This window comes from Kwoniella dendrophila, chromosome 6, assembly GCF_036810415.1.
Source record: "Kwoniella dendrophila CBS 6074 chromosome 6, complete sequence".
Classification (NCBI taxonomy): domain Eukaryota; kingdom Fungi; phylum Basidiomycota; class Tremellomycetes; order Tremellales; family Cryptococcaceae; genus Kwoniella; species Kwoniella dendrophila.
Window position 1 is genome coordinate 1,219,187 of NC_089481.1, and position 20,814 is coordinate 1,240,000.

General features: G+C 37.6%; 10 protein-coding genes across 10 annotated transcripts; 6 read left to right on the forward strand and 4 right to left on the reverse strand.

The window, feature by feature from the left end:
* Nucleotides 1–48: 48 nt before the first annotated feature.
* L201_005006 (uncharacterized protein) lies at nucleotides 49–1,872 on the reverse strand (the record flags this gene model as incomplete). The annotated part of the gene is made up of 3 exons (XM_066220739.1): nucleotides 49–108; nucleotides 182–811; nucleotides 892–1,872. 3 exons carry the CDS (start codon nucleotides 1,870–1,872, stop codon nucleotides 49–51), a joined length of 1,671 nt encoding a protein of 556 aa, XP_066076836.1.
* Nucleotides 1,873–2,813: 941 nt separating this feature from the next.
* L201_005007 (uncharacterized protein) lies at nucleotides 2,814–7,035 on the forward strand (the record flags this gene model as incomplete). The annotated part of the gene is made up of 6 exons (XM_066220740.1): nucleotides 2,814–2,823; nucleotides 2,889–3,313; nucleotides 3,399–3,529; nucleotides 3,592–3,731; nucleotides 3,799–4,325; nucleotides 4,387–7,035. The coding sequence occupies 6 exons, from the start codon at nucleotides 2,814–2,816 to the stop codon at nucleotides 7,033–7,035; spliced, it is 3,882 nt and encodes a 1,293-aa protein (XP_066076837.1).
* Nucleotides 7,036–8,096: 1,061 nt separating this feature from the next.
* L201_005008 (uncharacterized protein) lies at nucleotides 8,097–8,777 on the forward strand (the record flags this gene model as incomplete). Its single annotated transcript, XM_066220741.1, has 1 exon — nucleotides 8,097–8,777. One exon carries the CDS (start codon nucleotides 8,097–8,099, stop codon nucleotides 8,775–8,777), a length of 681 nt encoding a protein of 226 aa, XP_066076838.1.
* Nucleotides 8,778–9,420: 643 nt separating this feature from the next.
* L201_005009 (uncharacterized protein) lies at nucleotides 9,421–9,995 on the forward strand (the record flags this gene model as incomplete). The annotated part of the gene is made up of 2 exons (XM_066220742.1): nucleotides 9,421–9,474; nucleotides 9,699–9,995. 2 exons carry the CDS (start codon nucleotides 9,421–9,423, stop codon nucleotides 9,993–9,995), a joined length of 351 nt encoding a protein of 116 aa, XP_066076839.1.
* A 151-nt stretch (nucleotides 9,996–10,146) lies between these two features.
* Nucleotides 10,147–10,347, forward strand: L201_005010 (uncharacterized protein; the record flags this gene model as incomplete). Its single annotated transcript, XM_066220743.1, has 1 exon — nucleotides 10,147–10,347. The coding sequence occupies one exon, from the start codon at nucleotides 10,147–10,149 to the stop codon at nucleotides 10,345–10,347; it is 201 nt and encodes a 66-aa protein (XP_066076840.1).
* Nucleotides 10,348–10,764: 417 nt separating this feature from the next.
* Nucleotides 10,765–12,055, forward strand: L201_005011 (uncharacterized protein; the record flags this gene model as incomplete). The annotated part of the gene is made up of 7 exons (XM_066220744.1): nucleotides 10,765–10,807; nucleotides 10,892–10,954; nucleotides 11,052–11,174; nucleotides 11,260–11,324; nucleotides 11,419–11,497; nucleotides 11,608–11,651; nucleotides 11,723–12,055. 7 exons carry the CDS (start codon nucleotides 10,765–10,767, stop codon nucleotides 12,053–12,055), a joined length of 750 nt encoding a protein of 249 aa, XP_066076841.1.
* A 302-nt stretch (nucleotides 12,056–12,357) lies between these two features.
* On the reverse strand, nucleotides 12,358–14,910 carry L201_005012 (uncharacterized protein; the record flags this gene model as incomplete). The annotated part of the gene is made up of 12 exons (XM_066220745.1): nucleotides 12,358–12,661; nucleotides 12,754–12,880; nucleotides 12,952–13,071; nucleotides 13,130–13,198; nucleotides 13,270–13,362; nucleotides 13,434–13,673; nucleotides 13,732–13,796; nucleotides 13,869–13,964; nucleotides 14,024–14,039; nucleotides 14,113–14,162; nucleotides 14,233–14,454; nucleotides 14,531–14,910. The coding sequence occupies 12 exons, from the start codon at nucleotides 14,908–14,910 to the stop codon at nucleotides 12,358–12,360; spliced, it is 1,782 nt and encodes a 593-aa protein (XP_066076842.1).
* A 1,452-nt stretch (nucleotides 14,911–16,362) lies between these two features.
* L201_005013 (uncharacterized protein) lies at nucleotides 16,363–17,314 on the reverse strand (the record flags this gene model as incomplete). The annotated part of the gene is made up of 5 exons (XM_066220746.1): nucleotides 16,363–16,427; nucleotides 16,548–16,605; nucleotides 16,721–16,842; nucleotides 16,962–17,019; nucleotides 17,099–17,314. The coding sequence occupies 5 exons, from the start codon at nucleotides 17,312–17,314 to the stop codon at nucleotides 16,363–16,365; spliced, it is 519 nt and encodes a 172-aa protein (XP_066076843.1).
* A 458-nt stretch (nucleotides 17,315–17,772) lies between these two features.
* Nucleotides 17,773–18,768, forward strand: L201_005014 (uncharacterized protein; the record flags this gene model as incomplete). Its single annotated transcript, XM_066220747.1, has 2 exons — nucleotides 17,773–18,219; nucleotides 18,295–18,768. 2 exons carry the CDS (start codon nucleotides 17,773–17,775, stop codon nucleotides 18,766–18,768), a joined length of 921 nt encoding a protein of 306 aa, XP_066076844.1.
* A 357-nt stretch (nucleotides 18,769–19,125) lies between these two features.
* On the reverse strand, nucleotides 19,126–20,306 carry L201_005015 (uncharacterized protein; the record flags this gene model as incomplete). Its single annotated transcript, XM_066220748.1, has 5 exons — nucleotides 19,126–19,252; nucleotides 19,446–19,713; nucleotides 19,808–19,907; nucleotides 19,993–20,151; nucleotides 20,220–20,306. 5 exons carry the CDS (start codon nucleotides 20,304–20,306, stop codon nucleotides 19,126–19,128), a joined length of 741 nt encoding a protein of 246 aa, XP_066076845.1.
* Between the last annotated feature and the right edge of the window lie 508 nt (nucleotides 20,307–20,814).

Here is a 20,814-nt window from a genome sequence, read left to right on the forward strand (position 1 = left end):
GTCATGGTTTTAACAAGGGTGAAATCAAGGAAACCAAGCTATTTACAACTAATCCTGCCCTACTTCTCGACTTGTTTCGTCGGGACTACCACTATCGAGAATCAAATTCTGAAATGGATGAAAAGCATTAAAATCAGTTTAAATCTTTGACCTTCCTTCCTAGTGATCTATGAGAACTTACATCAGGTTTAAAAGCCCATTGATCGAAAACATCAACAATTCTTAACCATTCATGTACATTTAAATCTCTTATAATTCTTTCAGGATTTACGGGTATACCTCTAAAATCATTTTGTTCTTCAATCTGTTTGATTAAAGTATCCGCACCAAAAGATAAATTAGGTAAAGCTTGTTTTAAAGATAAAGTATCTCTAACAAATAATCTTCTCATAACGAAATCCCAAACATCTTTTTGTGAAGATAAAATCGGTGATTGTACTTTAGGAATTAATAATAAACCTAATAATTCTGGTCTATCTAATGGTTTTCCTATTAATCTTTGTGCACTTGTTGAAGGTGGATAAAAATCTAATGGATAACTTGTAGTTCTTTTACTCCAATCATGTTCATTCAATTTAAATTCTTTTAATGAAGGACAACTTGATTCGGAAGGATTAGGTATACCATTTGGTTGAATTGAAGATGGAGGTATTTCAGATAATGGTTTTATAGGTCTATCATGTGTAAATTTTGATTGTTTATCTATATTTGCAACATGATGATATGGTGGTAAAGGTACAATATCAAATAAAGCTTGAGTCAAAATTGATAATTTACAATGAATGATTGAAGCAGGAGGTGCCAGTATACGCTATTACCAAGGATAAATCATCAGTATATATATATATGTCTCAGAAAGGTCGACGATAGATAATATCGATTCACACTCACATCGTATAAACTTTTACCACAAAGTAAAGCTAATCTAATTCTACCCCATTCCCAAATCCAAGTTCTTTTTTGATCTGGATCACCTACAGCAGAACCAATCCATTGAGCAGCTAATTGTTCACCAATTGAAGAATCAGGTAATTGACAAACAACAGTTATAGGAGGTTCTTTATCATCCCAATTTCTTTTTGTTGATTCAATTGAACCTGGAGGTAAATCAGGTTGAATTATAGGTAAATGTTTTTGAATTAAAGGATTTTCTAAAATTTTTGGTAAAGTTGGCCAAACATAAACTGTTGAATGTGATAAGTATAAATTTTCATGTAAAGAAGATTTTATAATTGGTACAGGTCTTGTATATGGATCAGAAGATATTTCTCTTCCTGTTAAAGATAATGGTATAGAATTATTTTTTGTAGAATAATTCATTGATCTTGTTAATATTTCTAAAGATCCTTCTGTCGATACAACTAATTTAGGTTTATTGTTGAGGTTATTATCATTCGGTATCTTAATATCTGATTGTTCTTGTTCTGGTATATGTTGATTATAAGTAGGTAAATCTTCTAACCAAGATGGATAAGTAACATCTTTTTTAGTTGATTTCTTTTTTGTTTTCTTAGCTGGTATCGTGTCACTTGAAGAAGAAAGTATTTGATCTTCTTCTTGTTGTTGATCTGTTTTAGGTGATAAAGAAGGATTCCATAATTTAGATGCCCCATTTAAAGAATTTCCACCTGATAATAAACTTCTAGTTAAATTACCTACACCTGAATAACCTTCAATTATAATTTCATCTTTACGTATTTTTAATGATTTTACAAATTCATCACACATTGATTGATTCGCTAATAATTTTCTACCAATAGATTTCCTAATCATATTCCTATCAGGTGAATTTGGTAAATATTTTGAAGGGAAATGTTTTGACCATGTTTTAGCAGGTGGTAAAGGCGGTATACGATTGATGATTTTGCTCATATTGAAGAAAAGATTATTCAGATGTAGATGAAGGTTATCTCCTTTTGCTCTCATCTATCTTCTATATATACCTAGTCCAATCTTGGATGGGGACTTTGATCTCCCTAGATACTGTTATATATCTATAGACATGATCTGTTTTGACATTATTATTTCACTTCCTCCTCTTCCTTTCGAGCAATAATATGTTTGATCTTTGATTTTTGCGATATACTCCCACGTGTTTGAGCCGGTTACTTCAGCTTCAGCGGAGCTCACCGAAAGCTTATTTGTTGTTTCCCTTCTATCTCCCTGAAATGACCGAAGCTTAATTCAAAAGAGGTCCGAGCGTTGAGGATTTCGGGCGTTAGTGTATGATGTCGATTGATGTCTCATCATAAAGAGAACAATGAATACCAGTGTAAGTAGATGAATAGAAGAATGATTTACCTTGTTTCACAATGCGGCAATGTACCTTAGATCTTTTATTGTCTTGTTCTATCATTCTTTTCGCTTGATATCAATTGTAAACATTGCACAAACAGATACTATAATACTCTACAGACACATAAACATATCTTGAACACCTATCATTTGGTAGATAACGGAATTTGCTTAAAGGGATCATCAACTTGAAACGCCTACGAAGGACACCTTAGGATATCCATCTCAAGACTCTTTGGAAACAGATAATTATATGGAACGCTAAAGGATCAAAGCGCCCTTTAGATCGAAACCACTTGTTACAATTCTGCAACTCACTTGGATACTCCAATTCACACCTTCCCTTGGTACCAACGCCATACCTCAACTTTCCGCACTGTGATCTTCAATATTTCATCACGCTTTTGATTATCTCGATCATCTTCTTAGACTCGCAAAATAAACTTCTAGCTTTGTCACCTGGTATGTTTATATAAGGTTTATAGAGTAATAGTTGAACTTGCTACAAGATTACCAATATGTCTACCTGTAAGTCTCATATATGATTGACATGTTAATCGAAGAGTGAATACATACTGACTGTACTGTTTTAGCTCAATCAGTATCAGCGGAATATCTATCTGCAACATCAGCAAACGCATTAATATCAGATTTGAGACCTACAAGTTTATCTTTACCTGCATTATTATCATTAAATTCATTCCTTGATGAACTATTAGTATCTTTGATAGAAGCTTCACAATCGATAAATCCAAATGATTTAAGAAAGGAAGGTGTACCTTCAGTCTTCATTGGTGAAAAGGGTCTAAATGCACAAGGAAGTGAAAGTACAAATGTTAGAGCTTTGGGTAGATCCGCTGTTGCTGAAGCGGAAGTTGAATTAAGATCTTGGTTAGAAGGTAAAACGAATTTAAAAGGTTTTCAACCTGATGGTCAAGGTAATGGAATGAGAAATAGCAAACAATTTGATACTGAGCAAGCTATAGGGTTGATGAGGCTAAAATGTGTTTCTTACTCTGTGAGTAACCCTTTGAAGTCAAAAAGCCCTATGTTATGGGAAAAGGGCTAAGGACTGATGGAATATATTTACTTCTTAACAATAGACAATGGCTTCTCAAGCTGGATTGGATGAAGCTTCAGAAGAGGAAATATTAGCATCATGGAAGAAGGCTGGAGGCGATCCATCGGAAAATACTATAGAACCGGCGGCCCTCTGGTTGACAGCTATTATAGAGTAAGCTAAGTTCGGACGTTCTCTTAATGAATGGCTCGGAATAGCTAACAAATATCTCTCAGGCATGTCTGCGAACATATATTAGCTCAACTCGCCAGTGTAGTGGCTAGAGATTCGGAGATTGTTGTAGCTGGACCACAAGAACTGTATACAGCTTTATGTGAGGATGAGAGTGTCTGGGGGCTATTCAAGAAAATGAAGGGTGAGTTTGTGATTTCTTCTTCGCTCTTACCTGAAATTGAAATTGACTCGTATGATCACTTCGACAGTCAAGGATCAGCTGGAAGCAGCTATCCGGACTACTTCTCGGCACAAGAGATCCAACCCATCTCGCCCTTCGACTTCCGATTCCAGGGGCGGTCGAGCATCCCCTTTAACGTCAGGTTCACCCCATGCTTCTAAGGTTTCTTTAGGTCACCATCGAGATAGCTCGTTTGACGGTAATCGAAGTGCCCCTTCATCACCTTCCAACCATGACTCTCGTTCTTCGATGGAGACTAATAGATTTGGAGGTATAGCAGGCGGTGTAATTAGAAAAGGATCTCAACTAAGTAGGAAATCAGCAAACTCTCCAGGAAAACACCATCTACTCCGTGGTCTAGCGCATGAAAGATCGGGAAGTGTTCTTAGTGAGAACACTAGATCAATGTTAGGCGCCTACAATGACAATTACGCTGAAGAGGATTTAGAGGATGAACAATCTGTTCAAGAAGCTCAGGATGAATTTGATGCGTTGGTGAGGAGCGGTGAGACTATGAAAGTCAGTCTGACACCCAGTCGTCTGAAGAATTTCGATGTAAGTATATTGTCCGAATTCTAAATATGGAAAACTTAATCTGATCATAATCACTATACAGGGCGGAGCAAATCGACGACGGGCCACTGAATCACCTAATCCTTCCATCTCCGGTAGATCAGCTCGTTCAGAAATCATTATTCCTTCTTCGTTCCCTACTCCCCCGTCAAATCAACCTCGTCCAACTGCAAATGAGACCTCCAACCAGTCTTTGACTGCTTCACCCGTGTTACAATCATCTCCTGGCATCGTGAACAGACCTCGAGCGGACTCGGCGCAAAGGAGATTACAAGCTCGAGCTGCATCGATAATTGTGGAAAGAGCAGACGAAGATGATGGTCTTAATCTCGCTGGTCGACCTGGACCTAAAAAAGAAAGTTTGTTAGAATTGCTTGCATCTGAAGGTGGTCCTGAACCACCTAGTCCGACCAGGAAAGGTGTATTCAAAGGTTCGGGCTATGAAAGGACGAAACGGACTGTTCCTGCAGTTGTATTAGGTACCCCTCCGCCACCAGCACCAGAACCCGCTTTCTCTTCCCCCAACAAGATCGATACTGCAAGATCAGACTTTTCACCGGCAATAACAAATAACACCTCCTCTCCTTCAACTCACACTCAATCACAACTGACTTCTCCCCAAAGCCTGGCACCTCATGACTTTTCACCTCAACCTACTTTGACGAGATCTCAATTCTCCTCGTCTAGTCTAAATAAACCGGCTGAGAGGTCAGGCGAAACCGTAATTTCAAGAAGAGACGATGAAGATGATTCTCCTTTTTCAAGTTACACTCGACCGAAGAAGAAAACTGAAGCTCAAGAGTTAGCTGATTTTTTCAATAATACACCACCACCTGAATCTTCACCTACTTTTGGATCACCAAATCAGCATCAAGATACTTTTGATGAACCTCCTGCACCTGCGACATCTAAATCGAATAAAGGCTTTAGAGCATTAGTGAAAAAAGTAACTCAGTCTAGAAAAGAAGGATCACCTTCTTTAGGTACATCAGCATCATATTCTAAATTGAGCTCAACAACGAATCTGAATATTCCTAAATCTGAATCTATGCCTTTGAACGGACCTAAAATAACTGGATGGGCAGGATTTGAAGATCCAGATTCACAGCCACAATTGGCTGCAGGTGGAGGAATGGGTATGTCAAAAAAACAAAAATCCGTTCAGAGTCTATCTACCGTTCCAGTTGCTTTTAGACCTTTTGCAACTCAAGAAGATTATGCTAATGCTGAGAAGAATAGTGGTAGAAAAGCGAGTAATGCAAGTAGAACTTCTGATTCTGCAAGAGAAGCTGCAGCTAAATTCAACGAAAGAAGGAATAGTGCTACTGCTGCTTTTGTTGGAGAAGGTAGAAGAGGCAGTGCTACCGCTACGACTCCTACGACTGGGTCTTTAGGTGAAAGAAGAGGTAGCGCTACGACTGCTGGATTTAATGGAGAAAGAAGAGGTAGTGCGGCTGCGATCATATATAACCCTGAACGACGTGGTAGTGCGGCTGCTGTTACGTATAACCTGGAAGCAAGAAGAGGTTCAACTGTGAATTCGATATCGGAAGAAAGGGAATTGGCATCATTAGCATCATCAAAAGAGCGAAAAAACAGTGAACCAAATATGAATGAAACTGATCGAAGAGGTAGTGAAAATCGAAAAATGATTGGATTAGGTATAAACGAAGTTTCCGGTATCGTAGGGAATAATTCGACGACTCCTGCGAATGCCAGAGCACCTGACCGTCATACGTCGGACGGCCCGATATCTCCCAAACAAAGTAGGGAACACCTATCACCATCTTTGGAAAAAAGTCGACCAGATTTAGCTGGATTATCGATACCTGGATCCGCAACAAGTTTTAAAACTGCTCACTCGGCGTTTACACCTGGATTATCAGATATTGACTCCTCGTTTCCTGCAAATAAACAATATAATTTGAATGTTCCCAGTCCAGTCAAATCAGTTTCAACTTCGACAGAAGATATAATTATACCCAGAAGACCAAGTCATGAAACTGGTACACAAACACCACCTATAAAATCTATTCCGTCAATACCTCTGGATGATTTAATACCACTTAGAAAATTGTTAGATCATGCTACAAGTGTAATGGAATGTCGATTGTTGTTAGATGCTATCTTAAGTCAATACGGAGTTCCAATAGAATCACCGAAACCAAGTCACGATAACAATGGCGAAATCTCGAAAGAAGGTACCGTCAATGTCAAACCTGAAGACAGAGTTACTGCTTGGTTATTAGCTGGTAGAGATGGACCTGTGGGAGATGGTAAGCAAACTTCTAATTCCGCCAAAACGAATGATAATCAGAATCTGGAAGTGGTAGAAGGTGGAGATAAAACTCCGACTAAAACAGAACCAAAGAACTTCAGATATACATTCGGAAATTCTGATCAACTATTATCACCAAATGATAAACAAAACTTATCTACCTTGGACATCCCAACACAACCTCCAATGGCTCATCAACAGGGTCAACATCAAGACATATTTGGTGATAATGAGAATAATACAATAAATACAACTTATACAACTGATGAAGAAGATTTAGAAGGTGAACAAACTGATAATGAAACTGGCATAATAGTAGCTAGATTTACTAATGAAGATTTAAAAAGATCTACGTCAAACCCAATTAAATTGGTTAGAGCTGCAAATGGTGGAGAAAGTGAGAATATAGTATAATCACTCACGGCTTATTTTGGAAATAATCTCCGGGGGAAGAATACAGTAGATCAGAAGATAATAGGTTTACTATTTGGTAAAGATGTTTCGTATTTTCTTTTTGGGTTACTTGATACTATATCTTTTTACAGGGACTTTATGCTCTTTTATGTTACAGTGCGGATATGGTCACGGATAACTTGGACAGACATCTATATAGTATATAAGGTACAGTATGTAGGAAGCTTAAACGGATACACATTATTACTTTTTTTACCAAGATGAATATCGCTTATCGGACAATTTGCAGCGTGGGAATCGACAAGCGAAAGATTTTCTATTCAAGTGGGGGAATGATGAGCATTCAAAAGACGATACACCGCCTTGTAACTCAGCAGTCTCCTGAGCCCAGATGCTATGGTACAGGAAGTAAATCCATACAATGAGATTTGTATGTACTCTAGCCTTCGAAAATCTCTGCTTCAACACGAAAGGATTCTTATGCTGAATTTGCAAATTGAATTGCGTATGTGAAAGAAGACGCTTCTGAAATATCATTCTTGATGACTTGGGGTTTCCTTTCACGCCTCACTGGACTAGATCTACGACTAGGATACTGTAGTCATTCTTCGGGGCTGAGATCGAACGCAACTCTTGAGATGTAAATCGTAATTTCTTGAGTCTTTTGAAGTGGGGCAAATTTCAAATAATTACTGTATAACTACAAAATAATTTGGTATGACTCTGATATATGTAGCCTTCTCACCTATTCACGAGAATTTACTTCAGATCTCTATTACTCGAAAGTATCTGCAGTTCCCAGAAAGTCGCTAAGATGCCAGACAATCAGCTTAAATCGGCTCACACTGAAAGGAGCTGCCATATCAGGATTTTCGAACAAATAAGATTGGCAGTGCCCATAAACATATAAATACCAGGATTGTATCCGCAAATAAACTTCAATCATAACTCGCGCTTCTCATCGAATCCTCGGTAGTGTACTGAGTCCTGTTCCATTACATAACACGCACCCAATTCCCCTCGACCCAAATAAGCCTACTAATAAACTAATCGATAAAGTCATGTCAAATACACAAATCTCCAGAAACACTTTGGCCGATGCTGTCCGATCTACACTCAATATAGATGGAGTAGATACAACACCATATCATCATGATCGTGTATTCTGGTTATCAGAAGCCAAATTATATATTGGCGATAATTATACTCCTTTAGGAGCATTGGTTTCAACTGCTGAAGTACCGTGTCATCATACTGGTGTTACATGTACCGCACCACGAGCTCTGCTCGAATATACTCTTCCATATGTTGGCTCTAAACGATTATCACAAGAATGGTATGGTCGTACTTTGAACGCAGGTCAATACAGACTTGATTGTTCCAGAATTGGACCAAGACACAATGATGAACAATTCATAACTGATACATTACGAATGATCACTGAAAATGCTTTAGAACATGTTCACCCAGCAGGAAGTCCACAACAATATTGTCACCCAAGAGGAAATAAACATAAAGTTGCTTTAGTAAATCCCTCAGAGGGTAAAGATTTATATTCCTTGGCATCTTCTGCTTTACCATTTGAATTGGCTAAAACATTAGTTAGATCGACTCATTCACAATTAGGTGATAGAAAGATCATTGCGTACTCTACAACTGCAGTTGATACTGCTGATTTTAACGGTAGAAGGCCAAGGTCAATGATTAAGTTTAACTGGAATACAGAGCGCTGTGGCAAATGATGATGCTGCACATACCGAATAGCGTCTTCATTCAACCCTTCTGAGAGATACGTCTGCCCAAAAAAAATGGGTTTGTCGTCTCTTCAGAGTCTGTGTTGTACGTGGGAAATTGCCTACCGTCAAATATCGCTTGTAATCTTCCTCGAAGCCTTTGGCATGTCCAACAAGGGAAATTATAGACAATTATGGGGACGAACAGCAAAGCAATTCGTATGTTTTTTGACGTATGAGGATATATCTCCGACTAGAAGCCTCTACGAGCACGATGAAAGATCGCAGGTCTTTCGATCTGTGTACTGTGCACAATTACGCCAATTTTTCAGACGCTTCAGCGGACTTTAATGTCCTTCTAATTGCGAGATTTCAGTTAAAGGCAAACAACCAGTATGTTTCCCCTACCTGACACCATCACAGATTCACTTTTCCTCCATGCTGAAAGGAAGACATCACATCGCCACTGAGACTCTTAGCGAACCCTGAACAGAAGACGATTTCAAAATGCATCTATATATACGGCTTTTCACCTATTACGGATTCTCTTGAGAAATGCCACACTTTTACATTCTCTACGATATGTTTGACCAAGTTAACAGATTCTCAACTACTTCAATTCCCAGCAACCGCACGATACGACTGACCGATCATGTCAAGTTCAGCAGCTACTCGGGCAGCTTCACAAGAGATTTATGCAGATGCCGTGAGATCAATATTCGATATTGATGGATCAGATATATCACCGTATCAACATGATCGTATTTTTTGCGTAGCTTCAGCTAAGATATACCTAATACTGGAATACTCTAGGATCAAATTTGAAAACTGCTGATATGCCTTGCAATCATACTAATTCATTATGTAAAATGCCAGCTCAGCATCGGGGATTTCACCCATCAACATACAGGTTATCAATTTTCATCTCAGTTCTCTCACTCTGTCGAGCCTGGGAATGATTACCTTGTCAATCCCGCTATGAACGCTGGCTTAATGGACAGATATCAACATTTTTTACTTGATTCTCTGAGAACCATAACTAAACACGCACTTGGATATTGTCATGCACCTGAAAGATCTGAAAGCTGCTCGCCTAGGGGAGAGCAACATAAAGTCGCTTTGGTTGATTTCACTAAAGGAGAGTTCTTGGATAGGTCTCCTGGTTCCCTACTTCATCCTGATTTGGCCCATACAATCGTTAGGTCAACTCATACACCGGTACAGTAGATTCGAGAACTGTCTCTTGGAATATACACGACGCAAATGAAGCTGATATCTCGATTTATGAAAGAGCTGCTTACACGATCAATCTAGGATGGAATACTGTAACTGAAAATGATTGGGGACAGTATCTTGAAACTACCGGATAACAATTCCCATGGGTAAAACTCCAGGTTACTATACTCAAGCAGAATTTCCAAGACAGTCTTCTACCATTCCAAGCGAGCCAGGTTTATCATACGATATGAGTGTTTATAGTACACCCACTCAAGTCAGTGAAGCTGCTACACCATGGGATCTAGGTGATGCTGATCCTGTTATTGGCGAGGATGTTCCATCCCCTCCATCTGAAGAATGATCGTCCATTTATCCTCTAAGTGGCGCCGCCTCTTTTGTAGGAAGGATACGAATTGGGATTATCGTCTTTGAAAGCTGTCAGTGACCTTACATGCTGTTGAATGGAATATAAACTCCATATATCTTTTTCGTGATTGCAGAGTCACTTGTGCCGCTGGTGTGAAGCGGTGAAAGCTTCCCTATCTTACTAACACAGATTCTGATTGAGGACCCCACCATCTCATCTTGGTCGGTCAAATTTACGTAACAGTCGGATGTGGTTTTCACACTCGGCCAATGTCCGCACAGAGAATCGATGAAAGTGGAGGAGCTTCGCTGTTTAGATTGCTGAACTGCTAATCTTAAGTACTGATCATAATATTATAGAATACAATGAGCAGCACCTTTGCTACCCGCACCACAGATACTAGAACATGAAATGAAAGCGGTCGTACAGAGAGTAGTGAATGCTTCAGTAGCAGGTATGTCATGATCATCTATCATGGAAGGTTGCTGCTATATTGTTTGAATGAATTTACTGATGAGGTGATCGAATTATTATTCAGTTGATGGTCAGACTATTTCATCGATTGGTAAAGGATTATTAGTCTTAGTTGGTATTGATCGATGTGAGTGAATACCATATCAATAACATCTGACATCTGAAGATAGATGCGATCAATTAAGTTTTGATTTTCGCTAAATCATCAACGATAATTATTGTAGTTGACGAACCTAACGATGCGAGTCAAATTATCAAAAAAGTATTAACAGCTCGATTATTCGACGATGAAGAAGGCAAAATGTGGAAAAAGAGTGTTAAAGATATAGACGGAGAAGTATTATGTGGTATGTATTTCAGATACAAATGTATATAAATGTATAAGATATCATTATTTTCAGCTAATAATCAAAAAATCATATTATTCCATAGTATCCCAATTTACCTTATTAGCTAGTTTTAAAGGTTCAACGAAACCTGATTTTCATGAATCTATGGTTAGTCGTTACTTTAAATCCACTTCGTATCACAACAACGACAACAAAAAATCAAAGTGAATGATTAGCAAAGTAACGTTTAACATTATGATAGTCTACAGTACCAGGAAAAGCATATTATACTTCATTTTTAGAAGAAATGCAAAAAGGGTATCATCCTTCAAAGATAAAAGGTATGTATGTATATTCAACCTGCTCTACCGATTTTCATATTAGGCAATTCACGAAAATAAATCGAATACTGTAAGCTAATTTGCTTTTATCATGTCATCGTTGTTTGTAGATGGTCAATTTGGAGCTATGATGCAAGTTTCATTGACCAATGATGTAAGTTATGTATACCTGTTATAGGAAAGTCGATCAGCTAGCTAATATCGTTGTATTTTAATAATTTCTAGGGTCCCGTTACTATTCTCCTTTCATCTCAACCGTCTTCATCATCCTCAAAGACCTCTACTGCAAATACGAGTCGATCGACTACTCCAGGGTTGAACGCTAGTAAGCCTCAGAAGAAAAAGGATAAAGGTACCCAACGACCGAATAAACCTCAGTCAATTGACACAATAACGATACCTTCTATACAGCCACCGAAAGGATCACCAAATGATAAAGTGGATGCGTCTTCTATATCGTCTATAACTGGAACGATAGCCAACGTCGGTTTAGGTGTGAGGGACGTCTTGAAGGATAATGAGGGATTAGATAAAAAGAAAGTAGAGGTTAATAGCTGAATGATATTGGAAATCAGAATGATGCAGAGGTTATAGAAAAATTCACATTTGAGGTAAACAAGATGGGATCGTAGTATGATGAGTGATTCATCCTTTACTTATTTTCATAAAATGCATAATATCATATCGATACCGAAATACGAATCATTCATCTCACAGTATAGCATGACGAGCCAATTATTATACTTGTTATAGTTTTGTTTTTCCCTTTTTGATCTCTTTTGAGTGGTTTCAGTTTCGGTTCTCGACGCATCTATTATCATTATTATCATTTTACCATTTTTCTGTTACGTTCTGATTTATCAAGTTGAGATAACACCAGTTTCACCACCTTTTGCGGCGATTCTTTTTCTTGCTGCTTCATGTTCTTCTTCAGGTGTACCAGGAGTTTTGTAAAGAATCACGTATTGTATAGTTAAAACTGCTGTCCAAGCAATTTGGAAATAGAATGATCTTCTACCAACTAATTTCCAATCTGTTAATCCATTGCCTTCAAATGAAGCTTGAACAGCTAATGTGATTGCTCCTGCAATTTGTGCTAAAACTTGTGTTAATCCTCCTGCTACACCTGCCATTTCTGGTGGGCAATAAGTAACTACATTGATACTACACATAAGGAAGATAAATACAGAATATTAGTATATGTTTATTTGAATATGCATGCTGTGACGCCATGAAAAGAGATCAAAGAGACTTACGCTGAAGCGAAATATGTAATAACGGCACCAGCACTACCTAAAATGAATGCGGGGAAACAGTATCTCCAGTAATCTTTATGTGCACCTCCATCAGAGAACACTTGAAGTATCTCAGCAATAATGATTACTACGAAAATTGATGATAGCATTATCAGCGGACATTCTAGAAAGAACTGAAGCTCATTCATTGGTACTCACGAATACCTCCGATAGGCATTGAGTATCTAGGTTTAGTAATGATCTGAGGGACAGCTTGAGTCAAACCACCAATAAGTAAGGCGGTAATACCTTGAGGAAGGATGGCAGCGGCGACATGAACTAACGAACGTAATGTTAGCCTAGCTATGGTTTACGGTTATTAGTCTGAACCACTCACTTGGTTTCCAGCCGAAAGCCTCTTGGAACCAAGTAGCGTAAAGCAATTGAGAAGTAGCCCAGAATGGGACTAATTGTGGTGAGGCCAAGTTAGCGAGATCGTTCATCATGGAGGGAATCAAAGAGTAAAGTTTAACTTACAAGCGATACCAATGGCTAAAGAAGAGATCACGATATTGGTAGTTTGCCATACTGAACTTGGTAAAACAGCTGATTTTGGATCAATTCTTGCTTCTATATAAGTTAACACAGAATTGTTTGATTAGCATTAGTCACATGTAGAGTGTGATTCAGAATAGACTCACCCCAGAAGAAGAAAGCGATGGCAAGTGGGAAACAAATAACAAAAGGAGCGATGAAACTTGCTGAACCCCAACCATCAATTGGACCTTGGGTCAAAGCCAAGATGAAACAAATCAAAGAGCCAGTCATAATGATCACACCAATAAAATCTAGTCGTTTCCATCTTGGAACGTTGGGATCAGGAATATATGTTGATCCAGTGAATGGAAGGAGAATCACACATAAGATAGTGAAGAGTATACCTATATCGAATAATTTAGTTCTATAATCGGCAGAAGGTGAAATCTCGATATAACTTACAGAGGATAGCAAGTACTCTAAAGAACCATCTGTAGTTGGCTAACATACAGATACCGGCTAATACACTGATAAAAATCATCATTAGCTTGGTCTGCTTGCTGTATACCCATATCATCACAAGCTGAAATCAGACTTACAGACCAAGTACATTTCCTACAGCACCTGCCATACCCAATAAAGCAAGTTTAGCTTGTTGTTCAGTTGGATCAGGGAACATGTGCACGGTTAGATGACTGAAAATCAAGGGTTAGCTTGTGATCATCCGTCGTTGTATGGAGTATGCCAAGCTTACTAGGCAGAAGGTATAGCTATGAATCGGATAAAGGAGTCATGATTAGCGCAAACTGACAGATCAGTTTGTAAATCTAAGATTGTACTTACTCATCGCTCCTGCAATACCACCTAAACCTCTCAAGATCAAGAACCCATATCTGGTAATCACGTTTGTCAGACCTATTCTTGCGACTGTAGGTAATTTTAGGAATGATAGATTATACTCACTTATTAGACGTAACAAAAGAAGTTACCAAACTCAGAATACCCAAAACGAAGAAACCACCTTCAAAGACAATTTGAGCAGGGAATAAATCTGATAATCTACCAGCGAAAAGAAGGAACGCAGCGAAACATAATGAATATGAAGTAATGATCCAAACAATTTGTGAAGTATCTAATCTGATATCTTGTGAAATTTGTGCTACAGCCACAGCTACACCAGATACACTATAAAAAATAGTCATCAGCATTAGTCTGCGTTATTATATTCTTTAAACTCCAATGAGCATAGTTAATAACTCACTTGCAAATATCAATAAAAGTAGCTACAGAGAAGATAAACAATAAGAAATTTTTTCTTGCTTGACCAAGTTTAGCTAAAGGATTATCATGTTGTTCATCATCTGATGCACCTTGTCTAAGTTGTTTTGAATGATTTCTTGCTAATTGTTGAGATTCTTTGTCTACTACACCTTCTTTCGTTGTTGTCATTGGAGATGGAGATGAATCTGTCATTGCTGAATTTAATGTTGATGAATTATTTAAAGTTGATTTATCATTATTACTCTTGTTATAGAAACCATTTTGATTTAATTGAAATGATTTTTCATTTTCTTTTAAAACTGAAGCGTTATTGTTGTTATTAGGTAAAGGCGATCCTGCCAGGGTAGAATTTTCAGACATATCGTAAAGAAAAGGTAATTAAGACTTTCTGTGTTCTATTTCTGTCTTAAATTTTCCGTTCTCTATTATGAAAGCTTGGAATTAAGACCTTCGGACTTTTAGATAACCCGTTTAATTCTTTGTTAAGACGATTATTTATTGTTATACTTTGATAGAAAGATAGGAGGAAGGGAATTTATCTTAAAGTATTCATACCTGTTTATATATCATTTTTGTAGCTTGATATGTACGAAGCTATCAAAAGATAAAAAGACGGACATGTGTGATAATCTGTAAACGATCTTTTCATTCAATGATTCCATGGGAGAAAAAAAGGGAATAAACCACCGAGCCCGAAGAGGAACCTGAGTAAGGTTAAGTGGTGACATCTCATCAAAGATTGATAATCGTTTTTCACACAGGTTATAGATAATCTTAAGGATAATTAAGGGTGTTTCAATTGAATCTATACTACTGTAAAAGGACATTGACCGTGATGCCCGAGAGAAACAAACACTATAGACACCGCATGAAGGATGAGGCTGTTGTTATCAATGACAAAATGTCACGGCATGTTTTGCATCATCTCAATCGATCAATATTAATACAGCTAGTAGTAAGTAGTAACCCACCAAGCGTCCATTATACGGATATTAAATCTTATATCTATGAAGATCTAACCGATAAGGCGATACCCGGGAGATCCTTTCCTTAGTTTCCTCCTAAAATAGTTCTAAGCGATCGAGTAGATCTTGTCGCTACAGTGCATGCTCCCAGGATCAAAAGTGCCTGATCAATCTTACGGAGATATGCACGGTCTTTGGCCATCTTTGCACGGAGTGTATCTCAATCTCCATTAATTTGAGCCGAGGGGTTATTGCCCGAATAAACAAAGTCTGCCAAGCCAAGGTCGGCCTTGTTACTAACTATGCTATTATAAGATATGGTTTTATCCATGGAGATTGATTGGGATTTTGAGTTCTCGACCTCACCTGCTTTCGCATGCAAGAAGTATCGCTTTGAAATGATCTTCTACAGATCCCTCGGCCAGGTCCTTGTTCATGCTAGTCGCCAGATACACGCAAGCGTATCAAACTAAAGTCATCTCTAGCTGAGGCTGGCAATAGTTTCGTCAAATTCACTTGGGTTATCAGAACAACGATCGATACTTTGAAATATGGCAGTCCATTTTCGATTGTAGGATTTGAAGCAATTGCACACATATTACTTCAAATAAGCAATTGTACATATTTGCAGTTTCAACGCGACCCAGTGCATTACTTTCTGAATCAAAGTATTGGTTGAACCTCAACTTCACTGAAAAACTCGAGCATATTAACGGTGCATGTACTTTAATGATTCAATCAACGTATCCTATCTTTTTCATGTGAAAGACATTAAGCATTGGAGCAAGAAAATCTACACAAACGAATTTCCCTATCTACCATATCGTTTATTGACTATGTTTTCCTTTTATTCTATAGTATTTCCTTTTTTGAGTCTCGGTAAGATGACTTCACGCCAAACATCATTAACCTCTATGATGACAAATACGAGTGATCGCAAATTCAGTCAGTGATTCAGGGATAGAAAAGCACAATTTCGGGAGTAAAAATGATGATTTGAAACTGATATTTTCTCTCACTAGCTTAACTCACGAGATTTCGTTTTACCAGGAAAGGAATCAGCTATTTCTACCCAATTGGGAGTACAACTCTGAACTCAACATCACCCAAAGGTATCAAGTTAGCTTTTTGATACAAACCCGCTTCAGGTCAGAAGAGAGGGTCTGACAAGGCAGATTTAATCATAGATCACCTTAATAACTCACCTCTAATATTGTCATCAAAGTCTTAACCTTCATTTCACTTGTCCAACCTGTTCCATCATTTGCCCATGAACTGTTTGTACATAATAAAGGTTGAATAACTTTTCTCCAAAGATCTTTACATTCTAAAATCGAATGCAAACAAGCAAAACCCAAATATCGTGTCAGCTCAGTATTCACAAAATTCCGTCTTGTAAATGTCATAAGTGATCAGTGAGTTATGCTTTATGGATTGTCCACTGACGAGTAGGTGTTTTATTAACTTCTTTAGCTAAATCTTCCCATCTCGTATCTTTTGCTGTCTACAATAAGCGGAAAGAAACGTCAGCTCACGAGTCTGAAGGAAGAATGGACACTACTGTAGCCGTGAAGAAAGCTCACCTTGATAACTAGAGTGACTAATAATGATTTATCATAATCTGATTTTCTGGTTACTTTCTTGTTCTCTCTGAGGTTACCCTTGATAGAAGGTAAATCCAATTTTGATTGTTTAGTTGATTTTTTGTCTTTAGCTGAAGCTGGGTTTGGGGTTGGGGGTGAAGAAGATCGATCATAAGGTTTTTCATCTTGACTTTTATCTTTCTTAATTTTTGGCATGATTTGATACTGTTTTAGGGAGTACTCAAGATGAATGGTGAGTCAGTATAAAGTGCGGTTAGACAAATATGGTGAGAATATGATTTACAAGACTGATCAATTAGAATAACAAAAGTGTTGATGAATGGATGCATATTACAGCTTGTTCGACTGTGAGAATGTTACTGTACTCTATAGTTACTGCTATTTTTTCGATGATCATTCCAAAGGACCCAATTAATATTTGACAGTTGATGCGCACAGACCTCTTTCCCCACTTCCTACTGTAATATCATGGTCATAATCCTCTTTTCCTTCTCCCTTTCCTCAAAGCATATATCAAGTAAGCTATGGACATTTTCTCTTTCTTGTTTCTTGTTTCTTCTTTTTCTTTTTCATGATTAATTCATCGATATAAAACACATAATCTGAATTTCAATTGAAGGAAACCGTAATTAGTCGTTGGGATTGATATCAAGATGCCACCTACAAGACAGACCAAAACATACGGTAAATCAAAAACCAAATCACCCTCAACAAGTGCCAAAACCAAAGCAAACAGTAAACCTAAATCTGTTCCAACTACTTCATCTTCCTCAACCAAAAGAAAAGCTGTTAATGGAAAACCCAATAAAGAAGATGATGAAAATGTCAGAAATGATAAATCATCGATTCAAGAAGAAAATCATAAAGAAGATGAAGATACTGAATTGATGAAAAGGGTTATTTTACTTTTAGTTGAAAATGTCAAAAACATAGATTGGTTTGATCTAGCTAAAAAACTTGATCATACTACTTTAAATTCTAGTAGTAGTAGTAGTAGTAATGGTAACAGTTCAACTAAAAATAGAAAAGGTAAAAAATCCAAGAAAGATGAAATGGTTAATAAGATGACTGGAACAGAATTAAGAAATTATTTTAATGACGTGAGATCCCTTCTTCCTTCCTTTCCTTTTTCACATATAGGACGAATCTCACGTACGATTTCAATGTTTTCTTAGACTATCCTTCCCATTTTGAGATCTGGTAATTATCCTTTAGATACCATTAACAATGGCCCACCAGCGGGTACAAGAGTTACAGAGACAGAAAGATATGTACCAAATTCTCCACTTGAATCGGAGGAAGAACTAGATGAGGGAGGTGACAACAAAGAGAAAGCAGTTGAAGTCCCTTCATCACCACCTCAAGACGAACTTGAAAAAGAAGACGAAAGAAAAGAAGATCCAACCGATGAAAATGAAATAAAATCTGAAATGGAATTAGATCATGATGAAGAATCTCAAGTACCTAATAAAAGGAAAAGTTCAAATGATAAAAAGCCATCCCTTCAACCTAAGCCTCAATCCAAAGCTAAACCTAAACCTGAAGTTGCTACCGAAGCTAGACCCAATCGTCCAAAGCGAGCAACTAAAACTCCTTATGTTGAGATTGGTGGTTCAGATGAAGAAGCAGCAGACACGGTTTCTAAATAGTAAGCTGATATACCCATTAATTGGAAAGAGCTTACCAAATCTTATTTTTGTACTGAAAGGGTAATCATTTTAATGCTTCTATAACTTAAGCCGTTTATCTTCTTCTTGCTTAATCAACGTCGTTATACACTTATAGTTCTCCTTTTATGAGCGATTGAAATTTGATTGGCTTAATTTACGTTCATTCGACATTTTTCCTAAATTAATTTGATATCAGTATACCCTCATTCTCTTTCTTTCTTTCTTTTTTCCCTCTGCAGTTGGCTTTGATTGTTTCAATACCACTGTCTATAGATTTGTATACCCGTCTGTTCGTTAATTTCATGCATGTCGTATACCGCTATACTATGAATACCGTTATATCTCATCTTCATCGTCAGAAGCCATCAGATCTTCTTCAGGGAAATCGCCAACTACCACCTTATCTGGACGAACAAAAGTTGCGTGACGGGGTAAACATTGAAAGTATCTTGTGCCTTCAACCCTAAAGAGATATCATAGGAAATTAGCTCTAAGGTTAATTTATCTTCCTTCTATTTATCACCAGAGGTACCGAACTTTCCACCCTTTCCCTACAATCCTTATCTTCCTCCAAATCAAGAGTTTGCAAGATATATATATATATACAAAAGGCGAAGAAATATCCATATCGACATCTCAGCTTAGAAACGACTTACTCTCCATCACCTTTACCTTGCGGTTCATCCAATTCAACTCCGACCCAAATTCCACCTTTACCAATTTGAGCTTCACCTATAAATCTAATTGTACCTCTTCTACCTGATCCTGAATTTTCATTATTACCGTGAGAAACTTCACATCTTGCTCCTGGTCTGATATCTGGATTATACGTTATTGATGGTGGTGGAGTTGGACAATTCAAGTTAGTTGGTACATCTGCGAATCTACCTAATTTATTGGCTTTCAAGTGTGAAAGTACAGTATCTGATATATAATTGATGAAAAGCAAAGCAGTTTGAACCTACTTTAGCGCATTACTTTGACATTAAGTATGATTGCTTGGAAGAGATTCACTCACCTTGTCTAGACTCATATTCTTCATTCGTCAATTCGAATCTCTCTAAATTACTTTCATCTGTAAATTCCCCTGGTCTGTAATTTGGATCTATATTGTCTACCTAAAAAAGTTGAAAATATAAGTGTTAATCATGACAACTACCTAGACAGTTCCAAAGGACCGATTTGGGATTCTGTTAGACTCACCTTTATACATTGCCATTCCTGTACACCGTAATCACCCAAAGTTTTACTATCTTCGGATAAATTTATGATAGCTTTTCCAGATGAAACAACATCGGAAGAAGAATAAAGTGAAAGCACTTGATAATTTGGTGATATACCTGTTATAGGTACGAGTTTGTCCTAAATATATGTCAAATATATATCAGTTCTCGGGTATCACTGGCTACGCACATGAAATGATAGCTCACTTTCAGCTGATTTATCGTCAATGAACTGTCAAATTTTCTTTCCGAGTGAGTATCAGGCGAAGTGACGAACACGCTTATGAAAGTCATCTTTTGTTTTTGTCCTGAGTTGATTGTCTTGGTAAGTATATATGGGGGATGCTATGCTAGAATGGTATCTCAATAAGACAAATAACTATGTTTTAATTGCTATAACTGGTGCTATTCTATCTGTTGGATGAATACGTTAATTTAATATTTAATATTTGGGTCGTCGCGCTTGGACTACCGCGTCTATGCGTGTTCCTTATTGATCCACGTGTCTATCGTTATCTAAGCTGTAGAGCGGAGTTGAGTTCATACTCCATTCCCCCCCAATCACTGTCAGGGTAATTAACGGTCAAGGATTCGAGTTAAAGTAACAGCTGAAAATAAAAGTCAAGATGGTCCATGAACGAGGAATCCGATGTGATCCGTGAATATTTTTCCTTTTCTACATTGCTTCATCTCATTGCTTAAATTAAAACTAAAAGTCTCTCTCACTCATACTTCTCGAGATTTCCCTCTCTACCTGTTTTCCTCATCATCCTTCAAAGAAAAATCTAGCTGAAAAAAGAGG